General features: G+C 45.6%; 1 protein-coding gene across 1 annotated transcript in view; it reads left to right on the top strand.

The window, feature by feature from the left end:
- The first annotated feature begins 302 nt into the window (after positions 1–302).
- Positions 303–25521, top strand: part of PLCXD3 (phosphatidylinositol-specific phospholipase C, X domain containing 3) — a 150487-nt gene continuing 125268 nt past the window's right edge. The window contains exon 1 of the mRNA XM_015409326.1: positions 303–405. Within this exon, the coding sequence (XP_015264812.1) occupies positions 303–405 (103 nt within the window). The remainder of the gene's footprint in view (positions 406–25521) is intronic.

Genomic DNA, 25521 nt, shown 5'->3' on the forward strand with positions numbered 1-25521 from the left:
CCTCCACGTCTGCGCCCCGGCCGCCCAGCCCTCCTGGCGCGCCTGCCTGCCTGCGAGCCAAGGACCGCCTCCCGCTCGGCGCGCCGGGCCTGCCCTCCTCCGAACCCGCATGTGCCTGCGCCATCCGCCGGTGGGTGTGGCGCCGCGCGGCGCGTAAACTCTCCACAGCCGGGGAGGGCGCAGGAGGCAGCGCTGGGACTTCGAGGCTGGAGCCAGGCGCCGGCGGCTGCGGCGAGAGAGCAGCGGTGGCGGCGGCAGCAGCAGCGGCATCGGTGGCGCGTCCCTCCCCGCCACGAGCGAGCATGGCTTCGTCGCAAGGCAAGGCTGAGCCGAAATACGCAGACTGGATGGCAAGTTTGCCTCCGGGCATCCAGAGCCTGCCCCTGTCGAATCTGGCGATCCCAGGTAGGAGGGATGGGAGGCGGGTTGGTTATTTCTCTCTCTCTCTTTGGTGAACAATTGTGACCGTCCCTGGCTGTGAGCTTCTCAGATCTGAAGGGGTAAAGCTCTCGAATTCCGCCCCCCTCCCTTTCCTGGGCATTCATCATCCCAAAGGTGACATTGATAGACCCTTATCTGGAGACAGATCGAGTTGGGTAGCCGTGTTAGTCCGTCTGTAGCAGGAGAAAAGAGCAAGAGTCCAGTAGCGCCTTGAAGACTAGTAACAACATTTGTGGCAGGGGGTGAGCGATGTTCCCTCTAAGCTGTGGAGTCTTGTGAGCAAAAATTCTACTTTGTGAGCTACTGGCATTAAAGCTGTGAGGGAGCGATTTGGCTACTGCATAAATCAGTTTGCTCTGGAGCCATCCTTCCTGAGCTGAGACATAAATGTGTGAGCTGGAGGCTAAAAAACTGTGAGCTAGCTCACACTTACTCAGCTTAGAGGGAACACTGGTGAGCGTTCCCTGAGTCACTGCTCACTTCTTCAGGGACCTTCTTTAGAACCTTCTCTATTAGCCTCGCCTGCAAGGTAGTGCGCTGGGGGGAGGAGGGAATTAGCTGGTACCGAGGCAGACTGGCATGTGCCTCCCCCACATCTGTAGTAATTATTATTATTACTATTAACAATTGTCTTAAAATCCTAGACTTCACCTGCCTTTGCCGACAGCAGATCTGTTAGAAGACGATCACGCTGCCTACAAAGGCTGTTCGTATTCTCTTAGCACATGTTCCATAGCATTGCCTGTCTGACGGATCTTGGGCTTGTTTCACACATACATGCGCTCAGTCACTCCACTGACAGCTCAGATCTATGCTCAGCACTCAGTACTCGGCAGACATGTGTTGTTAATAAAATTGACTCCCCCCTTTCTGGGTGTTCTGGAGCAATTTGGTGTTTAAACGCACAAGCTGATGCGCAAATCCCTTGTCCTGCAAAGCTCTCTCTCTTTCTTGAATGTCAGTTCTGATCCTCTGAGAGCAGACTCAGTTGGGGGGAAAAGTTCTCTCCACCATTCTCTCTCATTCACACCTTCACCTGAAGTTGCAGCCATCCAGAAGGGAGGAACGTGCATGTGAGTGAGCCACTGCGGACACAAGTGTATGCAGGCATTTAAGGGAGAGACTGAGACCATGAAAACCTGCAGGCTTGGAGCAGGTGCGGGAAAGCCTCGGCATCAGTTGTCCAGGCTGAAAGGACCGCTGTGGATGGTTTAACCTTCCTCTGGAAAGTGGAAGAAGCATTCCAAGTCTACCCGGCAGCCACTGCCTGAGTGTAACTTTCTGACATGACCTCCTGTGATCCCTTTTGCCTATCTCAGAGCTAGTGTGATATAGTGGATCTATTGGACTTAGGATCTGGGGATCTGGGTTCAGATCCTCGGTCAGCCCTGGAGTTCATGGGCAAGGGGAAGGGGAGTCAGCTGTTGTCTCTTAGCCAGACTGCAGGGTTCTGGATAAAATTTCATAACCCCTTGAAGGAGCAGAGGTATATAAATATTATTATGTGCTTGTAATTCTCCCCCGCCCCAAATTCCAGTTTTACAAACAGTCGCTTCCCTTCGAAAAACAGAATCAAAGTATTTATTAGGGGTGATGAATCCTGATTGTCTAGCCTCATTTCTTTTCGAGTTTTCGCACATGAGGCTGAAATTGCTCGCTGTCTCTCGAGTGTTATATCCATGGAAAGTGGGAGAGAAGGCAAATGAGCACGCTAGGCGATGTAGATTTTATATTTGCATTACAAATGAAACTGGAGCAAGAACTGCGCTTGGCTTTGTGTGGAAATACCCAATGTGGGATTTGCATGATTGCGATATAGAATTGTGTCTGTGGTACGGGAGGTGGTGGTGGTGGATGGGAGGGGGGCCTGGGGATAGGTGTCTGAAATAAAGAGGTCACAATTGTGTTTGGAGCAGCCTTGATAGCTTGGGACATGACCTTAAAATCTGAATGCTTTGTGGAGTATAGGATGCTGGATAATTGGGGGGGGGGAAGAATCACTCAGATATAAAGAGGTATCCCCAAAGCCTAGGTTGTTCAGCCTTTGCAAGAATTAGAGAGATGTGGTGTGTGTTTATTGCAGAAGGTAATGGCAATGCTGATATTCTGTATTTTCCTGCCTCTGAAAAGTGCTGGTTTCAGGCCGGGGGCCAGCAGAAGGCTGAACAAAAGTAAAATCAGGTGGATTCTTGGAGGGTGGGTGGGGGAGAATGTGTTTTAATAGAGTCTCTCAATAATTCTTCGCTTTGGCAAGAAGTTGCTTCCAATAACATTTTGGAGGGAGTGGGGGGGGATCTTTGTACAGAGTAGCACAAAAGATCGGCTTTTTTTTTAGCTAATTGAAATCTAATCTATGCTAATTGAAATGTAATGCATGCAAATAGGTTAATTGCTCCGACACAGAAAGTGGAAAAGCTTGCTGATCTGAGAGGTGTTTATCTGGCTAGTTAAATTTAAAAAAACAAAAAAACCACCCAATAACTGGTTGTTCTCCCCCCCCCCCCACAACAATCGCTGCATTTCAAGTACCTTAAGCCCTGAACCGGCCCTGGGAAATGGTTTGCAAATGCCTGGGATTGGAGAAGTTTTTGTGTATGCTCAAGCACTTTTTAAAGACAGAAGCTGGTCTCTTAGTGGAGAGCCAAGTTTTTGGAACCACACGCATTGCGCTTACAGGGACAGTCTTCAGGGTGGACGGCATTTTAATCCAGCTCTTGTGCAGACAAAGAAGATGTTTCTACTTGGATATATGACAAAGGCTTGATAGATCTTCTGAAACAAGTGCTTTGTAGCATGGTGGGTACCTGACTTGGGTTTGCCTGCAAGACGGATGAAATGGAATAAATAAATAAAACAGGACCACTCACGGGTGCCTTTCTGTGTGTAGAGAGAGAGAACTGCCCTGCTTTGGCCAGAGCTTTCCCAACCTTTCCCATCATGCCTCATTTCACACAGTTGTCTTCAGGATTTGGGAGACACAGGCAGGGCGACCTTAGTGGGCCCATTCAATGAGGAAGAGGTAAACCATGCTAAGGGAGAATTTCCTCCCGTTTCCTCTGGCCTTTTGGTATCTTTATATTTATCTGTTTACAGTCTGCCTTCATTGCTTAGACTTGAGGCAGACTACAAAATGAGAAAAAACACGCAGTAAAGAAAATTGGCTTAAGACATACTGTAAACAGTACAACTGGACTGCAAGAATTAGAGAATGAGGCAGTGCAAACAAGATGATATATACAATAAAATGCAATCCTGTTCCCTTTATGAAAGCATCCTCCTGACCGGTTCAATTTGTTGCAACCAGTTCCATTTATTTACTTCATTTATGCTCCAGTTTTCTCTCCAGTGGAGACCCCATGTGGCTTGCAGCCTTCTCCTCTTCACCCTTTCATTTTTACCGGAGAGCCAGTTTGGTGTAGTGGTGAAGTGCACGGACTCTAATCTGGGAGAACCGGGTTTGATTCCCCACTCCTCCACTTGCAGCCAGCTGGTGTGACCTTGGGTCAGTCACAGTTCTCTCAGAGCTGTTCTGGAAAGAGCAGTTCTTGAGAGAGCTCTCTCAGCCCCACCGACCTCACAGGGTGTCTGTTGTGGGGAGGGGAAGGGAAAGGAGTTTGTAAGCCGCTCTGAGACTCCGAGTGAAGGAGTCGTTGTAGTCTTCTTCCTCCTCCTCTTCCTCCTCCAATAACTCTATGAGGTAAGTTACGCCGAGAGTGTGGGATTTGCCCAAGGTCACTGAGTGAGCTTCCATGGCAGAGGGGAATTTGAGCTTGAGTCTCCTAGATCCTAGCCCACTGCTGTAACCACAATGCCCTCCTGAACAATTCCATTGTACACATTCTGTGAAATGATGGGAACAATGCTGCTGAAGGCAGGGAATCCTTGGCCATTCATGGGCCCCAGCCAGTGCCAAGCCTTGCTTCTTTCTAGAGCCAGCGCTGCCGCACAAGCCTCCTTTCCCCCATAGTCCTTAGTTACTGTGCATTCACAAAAGCTTCTCTGAAATGACCTTGGCAATACTGATTACACACTCCAGTTCTCCTGTTTAGAAAACAGCAGGAGAGGGTGTTCTTTTTTATTTTATTTTTTTAATAAGGGGTTTTAGTATCTCCAAGAATTCCAGTTCTTTAGACCACTGTATTAAGACAAGAGGAGAATGGGAAAGGAATTAAAATTGCATCCGAGCAAGTTAGGCTGAGTAGGTCTCAGTGCCGCCTTCTCTCCTGCCAGGCCAAACGCGCCAAATATGTCATCCTGATATCACAGTTCGGCTTGACATAAATCCTTTGAGTCTGAACACCCCTCAAGAGGAGGAATAAAATCCAGGGGATGTTTAGTTGACTAATCTCACAAACGATGAATCAATTTGTGAGTGATTTGCTGTTCTGAAGCACTGATTGACTTGCGGTGTAAGGGGAAACCTCCCGTCTTCGTTAAACAATCCTCCAGCTACCCTTTGCATTCAAAATCTCTGTGTTAACAGGTGAATCAGTTAAAAGCAATCCAGGAGAGTTCTTACATCGACAGCATATGTTTTTTTAAAGTCAGAAGAAGGGCCAGCCCAGCTGTGCAAACTTGAGAAGCAGTAGCCCAAGGTGGCATTTTTGACAAGGGCCAGCCAAACCCTCCGATATCCTGATAAAAGATGCTGGCGTACATCCCAGCGTGCAGTCTGAGAGCTGAATCCAGCACTATCCATTTGCATTGCAGAAGATCCTGGGATGTACCCATGGGGACTGTGCATTACAACTGTATGGGCTGGCAAAAAAAAATGAGGACTAGGAAGCATTCAGAAGATCATGGTGAATTGTGTTCGCTCAAGAAGAGTGTTCGCTCAAGTATTGTGGCAGGATTTTCTTCCCCTTAAACTGTTTCACTCTTAAGAGAGGACAGTGCCGGAACATGAGGAGGAACTTAACACAGATTAAAATCCAATTAAGGCTGCGGTTTCATGCAGAGTGAAGCATGCTTCAGTTCGTTGATATCGTTGGATTTAGGCATGGCTTTCTCTGTGTAGGATTGGCCCAGTTCTAGTTTGCAGTTAAGAGACAAGACGATCCTAAGAACACTGTCCCGGGAGTAAGCCCTATTGAATAGACCTGAGTAGGATTCTGAGTAGACCGGTTTAGGATGGCACTGCATATTGGCTTTTGTGCCAGGGGAGAATTTGACTGGGTGAGTAGTAGGTATGTAAACTGAATTCAGGCTCCTCTCTGGAGTATATGATCTGTGGTATATGGGAATCCCACTAAGTGCCTATCTCCCTGTGTTCTGGGCCCCCAGCAATGGGTTCACCTGCAGTCCTCCTCTCTGTGGCTTCGATTCCATCCGGGTGAATAGTTTTCCAAGCTCCTCAAAATCATTTGTTAGAAATTGATGGGAGATGTTGCCTTCAGTCCTTATACACGAGCCTGATTTGGGAACCACATATTTCCTCCCCAGTAGATAAATCCTTTCATCACTTGTATTTATTATCTTCATTGAAGTATTATTGGGTTTCGCCTCGCAACAGAATTTAAATTTGTTTCTCCAAAAGGAAGACTGTTCAGCTCGAAGCTAATGCAGCAGAGAATTAAGTTCAGAACTTGAACATTATCTGTATCTATTATTACAAGGGGGGGAAATGTATTCATGGGATATGTTATCTTCGGCTACCTAATGGATCTGTCTTGATGGATTCAGTATTGAAGATGTTCTGCCATAATAGAATACTGTTGGTTTCCTGATAATTCACTGTGGTTTGTGTATTGCTTGTTTGCTGTGCTTGAAATTAACAGGCTTACGGTTCTTGTTAGAGAAGGGCTTTAGGCAACAGCTGTGATCCTAAGCGCACTTGGGAGCAAGGCCACCTGAACAGTGTGGGATCAGATTTTTAGTGAGGGGGGCCCTAGCTTATTGACAGAGCATCTGCTATGCATGAGGAAGGTCCCAGGTTCAATCCCTGGCACCGCCTGTTAAAAGCATCAGGTAGAAGGTGATGCGAAAGATCCTAGAGAGCTGCTAACAATCATACTAGGCAATGCTGATCTGGATAGACCAACAGTCTGCTTCACTATCAGCTTTATTTGTGTGCAGTCTTGGGGGAAGGGGCTATGGGTCAGTAGCAGAGCACTTGCTTGGCATGCAGAAGGTCCCCGGTTCAATCCCTGGCATTTCCAGTTAAAAGGACTGGGTAGTGTTATGAGAAAGACCCTGGAGAACTGCTACTAGTCAGAGTAGGCAAGGTTGACTCGGATAGACTGATTCATTAGAAGGCAGTTGTAAATGATGTGCATAGGCAGCAGCTTGTAAATTATATGTGGATTCTTGTGTATACGAAATGCTAGCAGTATCAGGGACTGTGACATAGTTAGAAAGCTACTAGTGCTGTGCTCGGTTCAACTTAAGGGACTGTGGAAGTTCTTGCAGGAGCTGGGCAACGAGGGTGGTTTTTTTGTTTTGTTTAAAAACCTTCCAAATTACATCAAATGTTACAAAATGCATTTCATTCTAGCTTTATGGCCTTAGACTGAGTATTCCAATCAGAAATAAATGGGTCTGTTTCTTTTTAATCGCCTGAGACCACATCTCCATTTCTCCTGCACACTTTTATCTGTAAAATTATCTATTTGTGTAATGTCCAGGGCCCTAATCAGCCACTCCATTAATGCCGGTTTCCAGTGCTGAGCAATAATAGCCTTGGCAGCTACTTACAGATTTTGCAATAATGATTTGATTGGCCCATGATAATCTTCTTCCAGAAGGCTCAGTATTAAAGTTAATAAATCAAACTTCTGTCTGACACCCGTCACTTGCATAATCACTCCTGTCACCTGGATTCAGTCAGACTGAATACATCGACATCCTCCCCAAAGGTTAATGCAAAGCAAGGGATGTTTACTTGCCAGGTTCAGAACTGAGCTGTCCATCTGTCAGTGCTGAAAACTGGTTGTAGAAATCTGACAGGTGGGAAGGCGGGCCAGCAAGGAGGCAGACGCTGATAAAGAGAAGCTGAAGTTGATACAGCTGAGAAGAGAGGAAAGCCAGACAATTTAGACAAGGCCATTGCTACCTGTTGGCCAGGCAGACTCAGCCTTGACCTGAAAGCAGGGTGGTTCCTATCTCTATTAGGGATGTGCACTCAATATATACTGAGCCGAATAAATGCCTGAAAAATACATTATCGGTATTTTGGGGGTACTTATTCAGGTGAATACAGATCAGAGATCTGTATTCGGCTTTGTATTCGGCTACCAAAATAGCTGCACCTGAATAAAAGCCGGTATTATTCAGCTTTTATTTTGGCGTGGCTAGAAGGCATTTAAAAAAACCCGCAGTCTCTTTAAATGCCTTCTGAGTTTACTTGCCAAGTCATGACACTGTGGTGGCATGACTCAGCGAGTGAACTCAGCAAGCATTGAAAGTTTAAATCCCTTCTCCATTACATCCTATGGGGACGGTCCCCATAGGGTATAATGGAAACGAATAAATTCAGGTTTCCCAAATATTTACCCAAATCCCAGTCCAAAACTGTTATTGGTATTTGGAAATATTTGGAATAATATATTTTTGGGATCCAATAGACCCGAATTGGGTTTTATTTTTTTTGCACACCCCTTAATCTCTATCTGGCTTTTGAGCAAGGGAAACCTTTACCTTTACCTTTAATCTCTATTCTAACTCTCCAGTGAGCAGAATGTGTTATGCATTTATTAATTAATATATGTATACCCTACCTTTTGTTTTCTCTCAGGTTTGAAAGCATGGCATCCTCCCAATTAAGTGGCTTTCCCATTGGAGGAAGAGCTGCTTAAGTGGGGGGGAGCTTCCTTAGGCTGGAGAAAGGCTATTTGGGAGATGATCTGGTCTACTTCAGTGTCTATAGCCAATATTTTAACTGGATTGGGGGAGGGATCAGAGACAGAGGTGTTTGTTCTGGGTGCAGAATAGCCATCAAAGAGCAGAGCATCTATTCACAATGGTTAAAAACGATCTTAAATTGTTGTTTTATTCTCAGTGTGACATAATTAAGCTTGTTATCAAGACGATAGATGCAAAACGAAAAGTAACAGAAGCCATCCCATTTGGAAGAACACAATGGATTGGGTCCAAAATACTGTGACTGAAGCAGGCAGAATCGGCTTTTCCTGTCTCTCCTATCTTGCTATAGTATCGTAAGACACTGTACCCCCCCGAAATTCTGCTCCTGGGTGTCAGGGGACCATTGTGAAAAGTCTGAGGAGGTAAAATGGCACCTGCCATGGGAAGTGGCATCAGCCCAAACTGTCTTCCTTCTGCCACAAAAACTGTGCTAGTGGGAGAGAGTGCCTTTGGATCCATTCCAATGTTTAAACTCCCCTTTTGCCCATTTTATATTGTTTGGCTACTAGTCTAATACAGGGGTTCCCAAACCTCTTGAGGCTACAGGCACCTTTGGAATTTTGAGAGGCAGTGGTGAGCACTGCCCCAAAATGGCCACCACAGGAGATGGAGCCAGATCTAAAATGGCTGCCTCCAGAGGTGGAGCCAAACAGACTTCCTCCCTCCTCATACCTGAAGGAGGAATCAAGCCACACACTAACTAAGGAAAACCCAGTTGCTAACCAGTCCTTCTCATCCTCCAGTAGGAAACCCTTTCATTTGAATGAGGGCAGTAAATAACAAACCCTGCCTTACAGTAACCCACTCCCACACTTTGTGAAAAGCTCAGCGAGTGCCAGGGGAAGTACTCGTGGATGCCCGGTGCCCACGGGCACCATGTTGGGGAATCCTGATCTTATATATCAGTCTTCCAAATACTAATTATATTTTATTCTGCATATTTTTATAGTAGGCATTGGGATGGTTTTGTTCTGTGTGGTGACGGAAAGTGAAAACAGTTTGCTATGACAGCTATGAATTTGTATTCCCAGTATTTCTCAGGTTTCAGCAGTTTGTGTTTCTTATCAAGCCTTAGACCATTTCTTGAATTTTCAGTATTGTTGCTTCAGGGGATTGGATCATCACCGTTTTCAGTTCCTCTAATCCAGGCAATCTACTTTGTATATGATGCAAAGGGTTTGCTAATTCAAGCACATTCACTGTTTTGTTGTTTATCAGTTCCTTTGTGTCTACTGGGGAAGGACTGGAGAGAGCATCTTTTTACCTGGCCTTTTGTTCATGCTAGATTTTTTTTTTAAATTTATTATCAGAGAGCCGATTGATGTGTTAATGAAGTCCATGTGGTGGACATGTGGACTGTCAGCAGATGTGTGCTCAGAATTCTACTCTGGAAACTCAAATCCCAGGTATCTGGAATCCCAGTTTGGGATTTTGGTGTGCAGGGAAGGGGGAAGAAGGGGTTTAACCTTTACGCCCCAACACCAGTTTCCTGGTCTGAAATGGCTTCAGGGTCTGCCGTTTGCCCCAATGGGTAAATCTTCATGTAGTCAGTAAGTAAAGGTAAAGGTTCCCTTGCTCGAAAGCGAGTCGAATCCAACTGTAGGGTTGCGGTGCTCATCTCTGTTTCAAAGCCGAAGAGCCAGCGCTGTCCGAAGACGTTTCCGTGGTCATGTGGCCGGCATGACTAAACACCAAGGCGCATGGAACGCTGTTACCTTCCCACTGAAGTGGTACCTATTTATCTACTTGCAATTTCTTGGTTTCGAACTGCTAGGTTGGCAGGAGCTGGAACTAGACACGGGAGCTCACTCCGTCATGCGGCAACTCGGGTCTCGAACTGCTGAACTACCGACCTTCCACAGCTTGCAGTTCAGCGTCTTAACCACTTGAGCCACCGCAGCTCCTAGTCATCAGTATATGTAAGCAAATAATGGCTCCCCAGGGCCATTTTGAGTCAGGAAAATGGAATGGGGGGGGAGGGGGTTGAGCCCCATCTCCCTTTGTGCCATGGTCCCAATCTGAACTTCGCTTCCACATGTCTGGAAGAAATGCAGTTCCCAATAGGGAATTCCAGGTGCCTGTATGAACCAAAGTCATGGTGATGGTTTTTGTAATTTGTGAAACACATTTGTGGTTTCTGGCAGGTACAAGGGTATCCCTTACGAACAGAGATTGTGTAGGTGTGGCAAAGAACCTGATTCTATACAACATATTCTATTAGATTGCCCGTTGCTCACTCCCCACCGATGCCGCCTGATTAAACCACTTCTCTCAGCCCCCAATCTTATGTTAAATAAATGGATAGAACCTTTGTTAGCCGACAAACGCTGGAATGGGTGGCGGGGTTCCTGGCCCTAGCAGCAAAAGAGATAGAAACCAAAAGTGGTAAAAGTGCTGGACAGGGGAAGATTACGTGCCTACTCTTCTTAGTTAAGATCCAACTGTACTTAGTTTCTGCTACACCACTTGTTTTGGAGAATTTCTGTAGACTGTTTTTTATTTCCCCCTCAAATCTCGCTCAGGCGTTTTGTTGTATCCTACCTTGTTATGCCAATAAAGGTTGTTGTGTGTGAATTTGTGAAACATGCCTCAGACATTTGCATAGCTTGTCAGGGAGACCAGTACTAAACATGCTAATCATGCCCGTGACTTCCTGCACTTGCTAGAATACTGGTGGGAGGAGTGGGCTGGACTAAAGGACTGGGCATGATACTGCTTCCAGATTTTGCCTTGTATAACTTACAGCTGACAAGATCTGGAAGCTTTCTGGGAAATGAAAGCTGAGGATTTGTTCCAGCCAATGGTCCACATGGACTCTAGGGGGCATGCCTGGTATCCATACAAGTGGGCCAAATGGCAATCCTGTGCGGAATCATATCCCATGATGCAACAGTGTGCTCTTTAGCATACTGTAAAGGTAAAGGTTCCCTTGCTTGAAAGCCGGTCGAGTCAGACTCTAGGGTTGCGATGCTCATCTCCGTTTCAAAGCCGAAGATTCCAAAGCCGAACTTTTTTTATACAGGACTGCTTCTAACTTCCTTCATACCCTGAACTAACTTTTTAAATACAGGACTGCTTCTAACTTCCTTCATACCCTGAACTAACTGCTTGTCTAACTCATTTCCCACACAGAACTAACTGAACTTATCAACTGTCAAACCTGTAACTGTAACCTCTGACTGACATACAGACATATCCACTCATTCTCACTTCCAAAACCCCTCCCCCTCTCTGTCAACCACCAATCATACCACACTTGCCTCTTTCAACCACTCTAGTCTATCTATTACTGCCATGCAACCAAACTTTTAAAGAGACACACACACACACATAAAACAAGGAATCATTACAAGGAGGTTTTATACTCTGCCCTTCACTTGGAGTCTCAGAGCATTTTACAGTCTCCTTTCCTTCCTCTCCCCACTGTGAGGTAGGTGGTGCTGAGAGAGTTCTGAGAGAGAACTGTGACTGACCCAAGGTCACCCAGCTAGCTGCATGTGAAGGAGTGGGGAATCAAACCTGTTTCTCTAGATTAGAGTCCACCACTCTTAACCACTGCACCAAACTGGCTCTCATAGGAGGTCTTATCAAGAAAGGGAGTGCTAGGAGCACATTCCTGTTTTCTTGAATGACCATAAGACTACCATCTTTTTACTAACATAATCTAATAATTGTATGCTCAACTTTAATGGAAAACTTACAAGGAAACTTACACAACAAAAGGAGGACTTACAGTACCCCACTTTTAACTCTAAACAGAGTGAAGTGAAATTGAAGTTGTCACTGTGGAATAATTATAACAGAATAGAGAATCATGAGATTTGGTGGCAAGATCTATTGATCTTGTAAGGATTCCTTTTAAGATACTTGGGTCTTGTTTTAAAAAAATGTTATGGTGAAAAGCATAGTGCATGAAGACTCCTTCAGACACACCCAAGATACATAAGAAGATCTAGTGTGAGGTCCAATCTAAACCAAAGTCATGTTATTTAATGTAAGGAATTTCTTACTACCTACAAAACTAACTGCCCAGTGAAGGAGATTTCAGGCATGTAAAATGTATTTGGAAGTAGCTGCAAATTATCTATGCATTTGTATCATACAACATTTCCTTTTGGGATTTTTTTCTTGATGTCCGTTGCTGGCTGCAGTACTATAATCACGTTTCAGAAAGACTTCGTTGTTGAAACCAACTTCCCTTAAATGCTGGGAGGTGACGGGTACAATATCGAGAGCTGCCACTCACCCCAAACTGAAATGCTGCCAAAGTGGATCTTGTGTTGCAGAGCCCCCAGGGCCCCCCTCACTGACAATCCTTTTTGACAGTCCCATTAGCTACAGTTTTTAGAAGGTTACTGGAGGGGGGAGCAATTTTTAACTTATTTAGCTTTAATTGGGGTTGGGTCAGAGGCTGGGATTTGGGCTTTCATTAAGGGACCCCTACCAGTTTGGTATAGTGGTTAAGTGTGCGGACTCTAATCTGGGAGAACCGGGTTTGATTCCCCACTCCTCCACTTGTACCTGCTGATGTGACCTTAGGTCAGTCACAAGCTCTGGCACAGCCGTCCTGGAAAAAGAGCAGTTTGTGTCGAGTTCTCTCAGCCCCACCCACCTCACAGGGTGTCTGTTGTGGGGAGGGGAAGGGAAAGGAGTTTGTAAGCCGCTCTGAGACGCCAAGTGAAGGGCAGGGTATAAATCCAATCTCTTCTTCTTCTCTTCTTCTTCTTCTTCTCATAATTCAAACAGTGACTAATTGCATTTATTCACATTTATCTCATGTGTCCCCTCCCCCTACTGTTTAAATATAGATTGTAAGCTCTTCAGGGCAGAGGGTTTTTTTGTTGTTGTTAGGTTACTTTGTAAAGCACTGCATACCGCAGTGGCATAACATAAATGACATTAGAGTAAGTATAGTGGGAGATCAGTACTGCCAATGTGAACGATAATTGATTGTTCAGATTATTCACCTATTTGGAGTGAAAGCTGTTCTGACCCAGGAAGCCCTCAGTCTCAGTTTAGATGTCAGATTTGATTGGCTGCATGTCATCGTGATGTCATCACGGGTGATAGGTCATCCTTGCTTGGCTGTGATAACTTTTCCCAGAAAAGAGTTAGAGTCCAGTGGCACCTTTAAGACCAACGAAGTTTTACTCAAGGCGTGAGCTTTCGTGTGCATGCCCACTTCTTCAGATACAATGAAGTAGAATTACAGATCATAGCTGTATATAGAGAGGGTGGGTTGTTAAATTAGCATCCAAAATAGTGAAGATTTTTTTTCAGCAGATAAAAAGAATGGGAGTTTCAACGGGCAGTTGTGTGGGTCTGTGGCAGAACAGTTAGACCTGAGTCTAGTAGCCCCTTAGAGACGAGTTTTAGGGTATTGAGTCAAAGCTCCCTTAGTCAGACATGAGTAGGAATGGAGATAGGGACACCATTCCCCAGGTGGCAGTGGGGGACCCTCCATTTTTCCGGGCTCTGGCCCGCCAGCCCGTGGGAGGAAATTGCCCCCACCCCAATGCCGTGCACCGCGTGCTGACATCACCCAGCCATGACGTCAGTGCATTGGTGACATTGGGACAGGCGATGCTCTGCTTTTTGGGCAAAACTGTATGGTTTGAGTCTGTTCTACCATTGAGATTTGCCCAAAAAGAAGAGCGTCACCCCCAACACGCAGACGTCACTTCCAGCTGATGGCAGTGTGTTGCACAATGTCCCTGCCCACCCTTTGGAATGTCCCCCAAATCCCCCCACCAGCACTAGGAAGAGACCTGGCAACCCTAGATGGAGATCTGAGTCTTTTTATCCCAGTCAGAAGGTGGGTGGGATGAAAGAGAGAGATCCAAGGTAATACCAAAGCAACAGGATAACAGGAAACCTGCACGACAAACAAGCATTGAATGAGCAGAGAGCAAGAGTGGCAATGAAAGTCTTAGGGGAAAATAAAGAGCTGTATTGATGTAATACCAGTAGATGATAGTGTGCAGGTGTGCTTGTTGGTCCACTTGTTTACAAAGGCCTGGAATGCTGAGATTCAACAGGGCTTAAATTCAATCAGTAACCAGGCATGGTTATTACTAGCAGTTTAAGAACTATGAATTGATTGATTTTAAGTGTATTTATAGCCTTCCTTTCTTTTACTATAGACCTCAAACAGGCGTATGTGCACTATTATCTGACTAAATTGTATTTATATCCCTCTTTCTTTTATTTAAGAGTCCAAAGAGGCACATGTGAACTATGAATTGATAGATTTAATTGTCGTTATATCCCCATTTCTGCTACTATAGAGCTCAAAGTGGCATTCGTGGGATTACTAGGCGGTCTCCCATCCAGCCATTGGCCAGACACAAAGCTGCATAACTTCATCAAGGCGACAGTACCAGGCACCCTGTCAATCATACCTTGGGACCAATTGCCCATGCTCTTTATTCCTACCATTGCTACTGGTTGGCTTTTTCTTCTGTCTGTTAACAGAACAATAGACTCCCCCCCCCCCGAATCTCAGCATCATGGCAGAAATGGGGTGTTTTTTAAAGACATTTTAATTGTAGCTCTCCTTTTGGCATTTCAAACTGCTGGTGGGTATTACCTCTTCAGCTGACGTTTCCTATAGCTTATATTTGTCCAAGATCAAAATGTTCTTGGAAAGTTTTAAGAACATCTGTTTAGCCATGTGGGGGTTAGTGAAGCATGTAGAAATTATACTGTTCAGCTGTTTAAATATTGCTGAAATGCTTCTTCTAATTTCAGGCCAAGTTCAGACTGGCAGTTTGGCCTGATATAGGCATGTGCCAGAAACGTTTCACAAACGGATTAAAGGGGCCGTTCACACAGGCACATCTGTCTGGCGTTCCCCAGCCATACTCAACCCGTCTCGTAACACTTGCCTCCCGAATTTAAAAGATACCAGGTGAAAGTGGTAGCAAACCCTGGAAAGCGCGATTATCCCATGTCCATCCCGCACCAACAAAGTATGAATGCCAAAAGCCGCGGTTTTTCTTGTGCACTTTTGCACTTATGCGCATAAGCGCATATCAGATTACCAAAAAGAAAGCCGTGCCTTACAGCCATGCCTCAGCCAGGGGCGGGCCAACAGTGTGAACGCTCCCTTGCACCTCCTCCCCGGTATGCTCCTGTATCAGTTGGTGCAATGTGACCGGGAAAACTTTTTTCCACGACTCCCTCCCACTTCAAACTGCCAGTCTGAAGTCAGCCTCAGTTTGGGCTAAAACAGAGAATGGCCCAAACTCTATAAACTGTGAATTTCAGAACTGGCTTGCATGTGGATATTCCTCTGGGTCTTTTTCTTGCTGATCGTGTTCTACTAGATTGTAACTACAGTTCTGCCAGTGAGAATATTTAGAGTTACTGGAGTGTAATAGACAGCTCTTATGAGGAGGATCTAGGTTCACATTCCCGCTCAGGTATGAAATTTATCATGGGCCATTCTCTGTCAGAGCCAGTTTGGTGTAGTGGTTAAGTGTGCGGACTCTAATCTGGGAGAACCGGGTTTGATTCCCCACTCCTCCACTTGCACCTGCTGATGTGACCTTGGGTCAGTCACAAGCTCTGGCACAGCTGTCCTTGAAAAAGAGTAGTTTGTGTCAGAGCTCTCAGCCCCACCCACCTCACAGGGTGTCTGTTGTGGGGAGGGGAAGGGAAAGGAGTTTGTAAGCCGCTCTGAGACTCCAAGTGAAGGGCGGGGTATAAATCCAATCTCTTCTTCTTCTCTTCTTCTTCTTCTGTCTGTCTCTCTCATGCTAACTCTTGCAGGAGTGTTGTGACGGGCTGTGGCTCAGTTGCAGAGCATGCAGAAGATCCCAGGTTCAATTCCCAGAATCTCCAGTTTAAAGGATGAGATAGAAGATGATGAGAAGGACCTCTACCTGAGGCCCTGGGGAACTGCTGCCAGTCCGAGTAGACAATACAGACCTTGGTGGCCCAATAGTCTGATTCAGTATAAGAAGAAGAGGAGATTGGATGTATACCCCACCCTTCACTCAGAGTCTCAGAGCGGTTTACAATCCCTTTCCCTCCCCGTCCCCACAACAGACACCCTGTGAGGTAGATGGGGCTGAGAGAGGTCTTTTGAGAACTGCTCTTGAGAGAGCAGCTCTGACAGATCTATGGCTTACCCAAGGTCATCCAGCAGCTGCAAGTGGAGGAGTGGGGAATCAAACCCAGTTCTCCCAGATTAGAGTCCACATACTTAACCACTGCACCAAACTGGCAGCTTCGTGTGTTCATGCGATAAAATCAAACATCACTGTCTGCTGTTTATTAAGAAAAGGTCTGAAACAAATGTAAGAACTGGTTGCCTACACAAATAAGGGCCACATTCCACAGTACTTTTTTTCCAGACCACATGTTGAGAAACATGAAGTGAGGTGTGAAAAGGCATCTCGTAAATCTGCCAACATGAATTTATTTATGGTCCTTTGTGCCCCTTGCCTGTCAGACGATTGTGGGGAGTTTGCTGAAAGGGTGTCTAGGAAGCTGTGTGTCAGCTGCTTCACAAGTTTATTTAATTTATTTACTTTTTTAAAAAAAACATGCTCAGGCAGTTTCCTGACAGCCAATATAAGAGATATTTTGAGAAAAGTAAAGTTAATGGCATTCCCACAACACAGAACTCAACAGTCTTGCTCAGGGAACTCAGAGAATTGCCTCTGAGGGGGACTAGTCATCTCTGACAGAATTTTCAGAAGTTCACCAAACTACCATTTATTGGATCATAGAGTTGGGAGGGGTCTAGAGTTGCCAGTTTCCAGGTTGGGCTTGGAGATCTCCTTGAATAACAACAGATCTCTAGACAACAGAGATCAGTTCCGCTGGAGAAAATGGCTGCTTGGAGATTGATCTCTTTGGCCTTATACCCCACTGGGGTCCCTTCTCTCCCCAATCCTCACCCTCCCCAGACTCCACCCCCAAAGGTCCAGGAATTTCCCAAACTAGAGTTGGCAACCTAGCCTGCACTAAACTCCATGTTTAGTGCAGGACATCTAAACTACAGCATTTCTGACGGACAGCTGTCCAGCTTCTGCTTGAAAACTTCCAGTGGATGAGAGAACCCCTCCCAGGTAATTGGTTCCATTGTTAAACTGCCCTTACCACTCAGAAGTTTCTCGTAATGTTCGCATTAAATTCTTCATGAGTGGTGACACTTCTTGGAAGCTTTTTATGCTGTGTTGAATTCTGTGATGTATGAAAAGCAGGTTCTACAATAGTAAATAAATACAAATTTATTCTTTTGGGATTCCTGAGGTTTGGGATATGAGACCCGGATATTCAAGGTTGATGATTGGTTGGTACATGGGGGTGGGGTAGGCGGTCGTAATAGGGTAGGAGGCAGAGGTCAATAGCAAATTTAGAATGGAGTTTTGTAGAAAAAGAGGGGGGAGCCATAGCAAATTGGGTGAGGCCGTGGTTCAGTGTTAGAGCATTTCTGCTTTGCATGTCAACAGTCCCAGATTCAGTCCCTGGGGCCTCAAGTTAAGAGGATTGTGGAATAGGTGATGTGAAAGACCTCTAGTTGAGACCCTGGAGCACCACTGACAGTCAGAATAGATAGTAGTGACCTTGATAGCGCAACGGGCTGACTTGGTATAAGGCAGCTTCATGGGTGTTCAGAATGTCAAGTCAAATAAATACCATCCACACATGATTTTGTAGGGGAAAATGTGTAGAATGTGCTTTGACGCAGACCTTAAATGGTTCTTCAGAATGGTGTGGAAACCTGACTGTTGCTTCTGGACACTGAACTTCTTGGGATTTTACAGCTTTATTAGAGAACCCTGAGAATGAAGCCAAAGCTCTGATACTGGACCAGACCCTGGGGAAAATGCTATGTAGGACTTTCCTTCAGTAGTGGGCCCAATCAGTCTTAGGTGGGAGTGCTCGACACTGGGGTGGGTAGGTTTTCATGGCAGAAGGATCAACTGTTTTGTGCACCAGAACTAGTGTCCCCAACAACCTAGAAAAAAAAAAGTCCTGTCTCCTTAACAGAGGCTCAGTAGGGTGTTATTTATAGGGTGAGAGCCAGTTGGGTGTAGTGGTTAAGAGTGCAGACTTTAATCTGGGAGAACTGGGTTCCCCACTCCTCTACATGCAGCTGCTGGTGTGACCTTGGGTCAGTCATAAGTTCTTTCAGAGCTGTTCTCTCAAGGATGCTTCTCAGGCGAGCTCTCTCAGCCCCACCTACCTCACAGGGTGTCTGTGGTGGGGAGGGGAAAGGAGAGGAGTTTGTAAGCTGGTCTGAAACTCTGAGTGAACAGTGGGGTAGATGACCCTGGAGGTCCTTTCCAACTCTATGATTCTGTGATTCTATAGTGCTAGATATTCCACTCAGGAAAACAGAGTTGGAGAAAAGCAGGGGACCTTCTTCCCCTGCACCCTGGTCTTGAGCCAAATGGGCCCCCCGAGGCACTTCTAAGTGGAGTTGCCATTGGGCACTTGCAGCTGCAGTATGGGTACAAGTCCCCGTGGTGAACTTGCATAAAATGTGACTCCTAGTCTGGCCCTAAGAAAACATGAGGGCTTGCCTGCTGTTTCCCACGTAACTTCTTTTGCATCAACAAACTTGCTGGCTCAAAACGTTCATGCCTTTTGTTCCAGCACGATAAAGGTAAAGGTTCCCTTGCTCGAAAGCAAGTCGAATCCGACTCTAGGGTTGCGGTGCTCATCTCCGTTTCAAAGCCGAAGAGCCAGCGCTGTCCGAAGACGTTTCATCTCTTATTCCCGATCCGCATTGCCTTGTGGTTTGTTCAGAAAGCAATCAAACATGAGGCCAGGCTGAGGAGCTGGAGATGCTAATGAAAGAATCCCTCATGGGAGGAGAAATGGGCAGCCATAAGACTCTGCTTTCTCACAAGAAAGCCATAGATGCTCATTAATATGGGAGTTGCATTCAGAGTAGGGTAGAGTCAGACGTCAGTTCCTAGCTGAATGTTTCTCTCCTAGCCAGGAGAGGAGGATTCATCAGTTTTCCCCACCTCCCCATACCATAAGGTGACTCTTAATTGCCTCTCAGGGGAGAGCCTCATGTAACAAGAATGTGGGAAGAATTCAGCATGTGCTACAATGGTACACTAAGAAGAATTCAGAAAGATTCAGGTCGGGTGGCCGTGTTGGTCTGAAGCAGCAGAACGAAGTTTGAGTCCAGCGATACCTTTACGACCAACAAAGTTTTATTCAAGGTATAAGCTTTTGTGTGCATGCACACGTCTTCAGATAAAATGAAATGGAAGTTACCGGTTCATACATATAGGTAGAGGGTGAGCAGTAAATTAGCATACAACGTAATGAAGATGTTTAACAGATTCAAGGACCAAACAGGTTAGTTTATATGGTTACCAGTTGTTTGGGTTTAATTTCAGGAGGAAACATAGTGAAGGAAATAAATATATTGGAGATTGATGGACAGATGTATCCGTAATTGTGAGAGTAATTAACTGAGACCCTGCTGTTATGCTCCATCTGTCTCCTCTCCCTCCATGCTTAATTTGGGTGGTAACAAACAAATGGTAATCATATGAACTAAGCTTGTTATTCCTGTTTGGCCCTTGAATCTGTTAAACATCTTCATTATGTTGTATGCTAATTTGCTGCTCACCCTATATGTATGGACTGGTAACTTCCGTTTCATTGCATCTGAAGAACAGTGTTCCCTCTAAGCTGAGTTAGTGTGAGCTAGCTCACAGTTTTTTAGCCTCTGGCTCACACATTTTTGTCTTAGCTCAGGAAGGCTGGCTCCAGAGCAAACTAATCCATGCAGTAGTCAAATTACCTGCTCACAACTTTAATGCCAGTCGCTCACAAAGTAGCGTTTTTGCTCACAAGACTCCATAGCTTAGAGGGAACATTGCTGAAGAAGTGTGTGTGCACACAAAAGCTTAATACCTTGAAGAATTCTGAAAGTCTCTGGGATGTGCACAGCTTCTTCCTGCTGCTCTTTTCTGAATAGATCTCTACACTAAGAGATGCTTTCAAAGAGTCATGTAAAGGGGGAAATGAATCTGCCTTTAGTCTTTGGGGAGGTAGTCTCTGGAGAGGGGCTGTGACTCAGTGGTAAAGCGTCTACTCGGCATGCCGAAGGCCCCAGGTTCTATCCCTGGCATCTCCAGTTAAAGGTAGCCGGCAGTAGGTGATGCAAAAGACACTCATGAAGTTGCCTCATACTGAATCAGACTGTTGGTCCATCAAGGTCAGTACTGTCTATGCAGACTGTCAGCAGCTTTCCAAGATCGCAGACGGAGGTCTTTCGCAAGACCTGCTACTTGGTCCTTTTAACTGGAGATGCTGGAAATTGAACCTAGGACCTTCTTGTTGGATTTTTAAAATTGTAATTCAGCAGAGTTAAAATAACTTAGCAATGCCAGAGTAAAATAATCGGACTCAGAGTCCATGTGTGTTTAAAATAGAAAAGTTTTACTACATCCTAGCATAGGGTAACTGGGATGAAAATAACAACAGAGCTAAATAGCTACATCCTCACTCTACAAAGGACAACACTAGAAGAGCGATAATGGCTTCTGTACTTCTTCTTGGAAACAGCAAACAAAGAGAGGAAGAGAAGCCATAAAATGCTAAAACACTTTGACACTTTGCTTCCAATGAAACTCCTAGATCAGGAAGAATTTTTCCCGGGCTCCTAGCATCTAAACTAGCATTGGCTTATATAAAAACATGTGATTTCCTGTGACAACACAAACAGACATTTAACCCCATATATACTGAGTGTTTTTAACATGTAACACCCAACACTTCTGCATGCACTGAGACCTGAACCTCAGACTCTGGAGAGCTGCTGCCAGTGAGTGGACAATACTGACCTTGATGGACCTTGAATCAGTATAAGACAGCTTCCTGTGTTCACTTTGGCTGGAGACAACCAAAGGTTGTTTTCAGACAATTGGTGGTATGAAAGGGTCCGCTCGCCAGTGTCTCTGGTAGACTATTTTTCTGCGTTCAAAGACCTGTCACACCACAGAGGAGAGAAAGACAAAGGAAATGTACAGGTGCTGCAATGTGGGAAACCATTTGCCTCCATCATACCCCTGAAAAGCTATTTCTCTGTCTCCAGTTTCAGCCACAATACCCTTCTATTTTCAGGGAGGCTCTTCTTTGACTGAAATGTCACTTTCCATCATTGTAACCTTGATGGCTTAACCTCTTGATGCTTAATTATACTTCTCACATTTACTAATTAACCTGTCAACACCTTTGCCTGGCCATTATTTTCCTTTCTTCCCGTGTCACAGCCTGGTCCAGTCTCAGTGATGATGCAGTAAATCTCAGGCATTTTCTTAGGATAAAGACTTCAAATTGGAGACAGCTTACTCTGCTCGCATTCCTGTGAATAGCCCTACAAAAGGGCGAGGGGCAGCACCTTGTGCTAATTCGATGTTCTCTGTGTTTCCAGTTTTAGAAGAATCAGCCTATCTATCTCATAATGTATGGCTGCTTTGGTTTACTGTTTGATCTTTTCCTTTGGAAAGGCTTATTTGTTAACATCACATGTTCTGTATATTTGCCATAGTATTTTACCTGCTTCCATGACTGTGTGTTGTCTGCCCTTTAAATAAACAGCATAATTCTGCAACAAGATAACCCAACATTTGTGTGCATCGTGTGCTGTCAAATTGCTTCTGACTGAGCAATCCTATCAAGCAATGACCTCCAAAAGTCATACCATTAGCGGTCTTGCTCAGGTCTTGCAGACTGAAGGCCACGGCTTCCTTTATTGAGTCAATCCATCTCGTTTTGGGTCTCTCTCTCTTCCGACTGTCTTTAGATTTTCCCTGGCATTATTGTCTGTTTCAGGGAGCCTTGTCTTCACATGATGTGACCAAAGTAACAATTGTCTCAGTTTTAGTCATTTCAGTTTCTAGGAAGAATTCAGGCTTGATGTGATCAAGAACCCGCTTATTTGTGTTTTTGGTGATCCATGGTATGCATAAAGCTCTCCTCCACACCACATTTCAAATGAATCCACTTTCTTTCTGTCAGCTATCTTCCCTGTCCAGCTTTCACATCCACACATACTAATAGGTAATATCACGGTATGAATTTGCTGGGTCATGGTCTCCAGCAACACTTCCTTATGTCTAACGATCTTTTCTAGTTTTTTCATGGCTGCCGTTCCAAGTCTCCATCTCCTTCTGCTTTTTTGGTTGCACTCTCCCTTTTGGTTGACCCAATATGAACACAAATAGAAAAAAGTCTTGTAGACTTTTTAAAATATGCAAATGGAGGATACTTGCATATATTCCCCTTAGATTGTAGAATGCAGAGGTCATTTCGGGGGGGAACGCGGGGGAACACAGTTCCCCCGGGTGAGGTGCAGGGGGCGGGGCACATGATGAAGCCCCGCCCCCTGCTTCCGGCCGCCCCGCTTCCGGCCCTCATTCAGCCAGGAGGAGGCAGGAGAAGAGGGAGGGTAAGTTGCTTCCTCCCTGCCTCTCCCCACCCCTGCCTGCCTGGGGCCAGGGAGGGCCTTCGCGGGGCTTCCTCGCACTCCCGCCGGCCTTGCAGGTCCACCACCGGGCCCCTCATGGGGCTCAGCAGTGGAGCTGCAAGGCTGGCGCCGGCGGCCGGGACCGTTGGGGGCGGGGTGTGTGGCCTTATGACATATTTCCGGTGATGTCAGGGGGTGTGGCCTTATGACACACTTCCAGTGATATCAGGGGGTGTGGCATATGCTAATGAGTTATGCTAATGAGTCCCCCTAGCTCTTTTTCTACGAAATGACCCCTGGCAGAATGTATTCTGTACCGCTAGGTCTTCTGGAAAGTCAACTGGCTTTTCTGTTCCCAGGCACTGGTCTCCATTTTGGCATCTTCACCAGGCATTGTTGTACAGTAGAAAAGAAAAGAAAAAGAAACTCGTGACCATGAAACTGCCCAGATTTCAAACTCAGTGGATGTAGGAGGTAGTAGTAGTGATCCCATTCTCTGCTCTAAGTGAAGAAGAAGGTTTTTATACCTTGTTTTTCTCTACCTTAAGGAGCTGCGGTGGCTCAGTGGTTAAGATGCTGAACTGCAGGCTGGAAGGTCAGTAGTTCATCAGTTCGAGACCCGAGTGTCGCATGACGGAGTGAGCTCCCATCTCTGGTTCCAGCTCCTGCCAACCTAGCAGTTCAAAAGCAAGAAATTGCAAGTAGATAAATAGGTACCACTTTGGTGGGAAGGTAAAAGCGTTCCATGCGCCTCGGCATCTAGTCATGCCGGCCATATGACCATGGAAATGTCTTCAGACAGCGCTGGTTCTTCGGCTTGGAAACAGAGATGAGCACCGCAACCCTAGAGTTGGATTTGACTGGCTTTCGAGCAAGGGAAACCTTTACCTTTACCTTTCTCTACTTTAAGGGGTCTCGATCACATTCCCTTCCTCCCCTTAACAGTCACCCTGGGAGGTAGGTGGGGCTGAGAGAATTCTAGAGAGCTGTGACTGGCCCAAGGTTACCCAGCAGGCTTCATGTGGCAGAGTGGGGAATCAAACCCGATTCTCCAGATTACAGTCCAGTGCTCTTCTACACCAAGTAGGTTTTTATACCCCACTTTTCTCTGCCTTAAGAAATCTCAAAGCAGCTTATAATTGCCTTCCCTTCCCTTTCCCACAACAGTCACCTTGTGAGGTAAGTGGAGGGGAGAGAGTTCTGAGAGAACTGTGAATGGCCCAAGGTCACCCAGCAGCCTTTGTGTGGAAGAGTGGGGAATGAAACCTCGCTCTCCACATCAGAGTCCGCCACTCTTAGCCACAACACCACGCTGGCATTCAGTTTATGCTGAAGTAATTGTGCAGTCTTCACATGTACTTATAATGCAGGAGTGTTGGAAGCTTTAGAACACGCGGTGTGGAAAGAAATGCATTGCCGAGTCCGCTGACCCAGCTCCAAGCAGAAACAAATGAACAAAGAAATCCAAATATTTCCTCTCCCTCTGTTCTATTCCCCACTGATAAAAAACCTTAATCTCTTCCCCTTGATAACATCTTGCAGCTATTGTCAGGTTCTGTGGAGAAGAAAACATTTTGCCATCTGGACTTACTCCTCTTTCTCTTTCTCTCCACCTCATTTGCTTTCCATTTAATTCTAAAACTTAGCTGTGAAACATCTCTACTTCCTTTGCAACTGAGCGCTTTTTAAAAATCACAGAGTTGCAGTTCAGAAACAAAGAGGTGGACAGATGTGCTTTAAAAATGGCCCTTCTTTATCCACAAAGAATGTAATCTATATGGGCACTTGGACTTTCATATTCCCCAACGTGTGAGATTCCTAGCTGTTTAAAGCCTCTGAATGAAAACAAACATTTTACAGTGTTTCCATAACGGCCATAGGTTCAGACTCTGGATAATCTCTGGAGATGGGTGTTCACATAGTTGTGTGGAGGGCAAACACTAAAACTATGGTTCAGTGGTAGAACATCTACTTGGCATGCAGAAGGTCCCATGTTCAATCCCCAGCATCTCTAGTGAGAGGACCAGACTGTAGTTGATGTGAAAGACCCATACCTGAGACCTTGGGTGATTCTGCATTGGCTTTTCCCTCCATTGTTTTACAAAACTCAGGTTGGAACAGAAATCCCCCTCTGCATTGCATGCTGCTTTCGCTGTCTTTGGTCATCGGGTTTTATGGTACCTTCTGCATAGATTTATGGCCTTTCGGGGTGACTTTGCAGTCAGTACGGCATTGCCCCAGGGGTATTTGAATGTGGTTCTGAGCTGCACCTTTTCCTCCCAGTTGAGAAAATGTAAAGCGAATGCTAGATGCAGAATCGCCTCTTGGAGAGCTGTTGCCGTTCTGAGCAGATAAAACCGACTCTGAAGAATGAAGGGTCTGATTCAATTTAAGGCAGCCTCATGTGTACACCTGTGTAAATTCCCTTGGTGTCTGAACTGAGTTCACAAATGGCTTAAGCAAGAGCCTGCTCTTTGTTGATATGAAGGTTTGTGATAGAATATAGGGAAGTTGGTGGCCTTTGCCAATCAGGACACACATTTGACCAAAAACCTGTGACCTGAGTTCTACTACAGGTCTGCCTATTCTCCTCCTACTGGCCTCAAGGGCCACTAAGATTGTTGTTGTTGTTCAGTTGCACAGTCGAGTCCGACTCTTCGTGACCCCATGGACCACATCATGCCAGGCCCTCCTGTCTTCCGTCGTGCTCCGGAGTTTGCTTAATTTCATGTTTGTTGCCTCGACAACACTGTCTAACCATCTCA

Source organism: Gekko japonicus, unplaced genomic scaffold (assembly GCF_001447785.1).
Source record: "Gekko japonicus isolate JY-2015 unplaced genomic scaffold, Gekko_japonicus_V1.1 scaffold650, whole genome shotgun sequence".
NCBI classification, from domain to species: Eukaryota; Metazoa; Chordata; class Lepidosauria; order Squamata; family Gekkonidae; genus Gekko; species Gekko japonicus.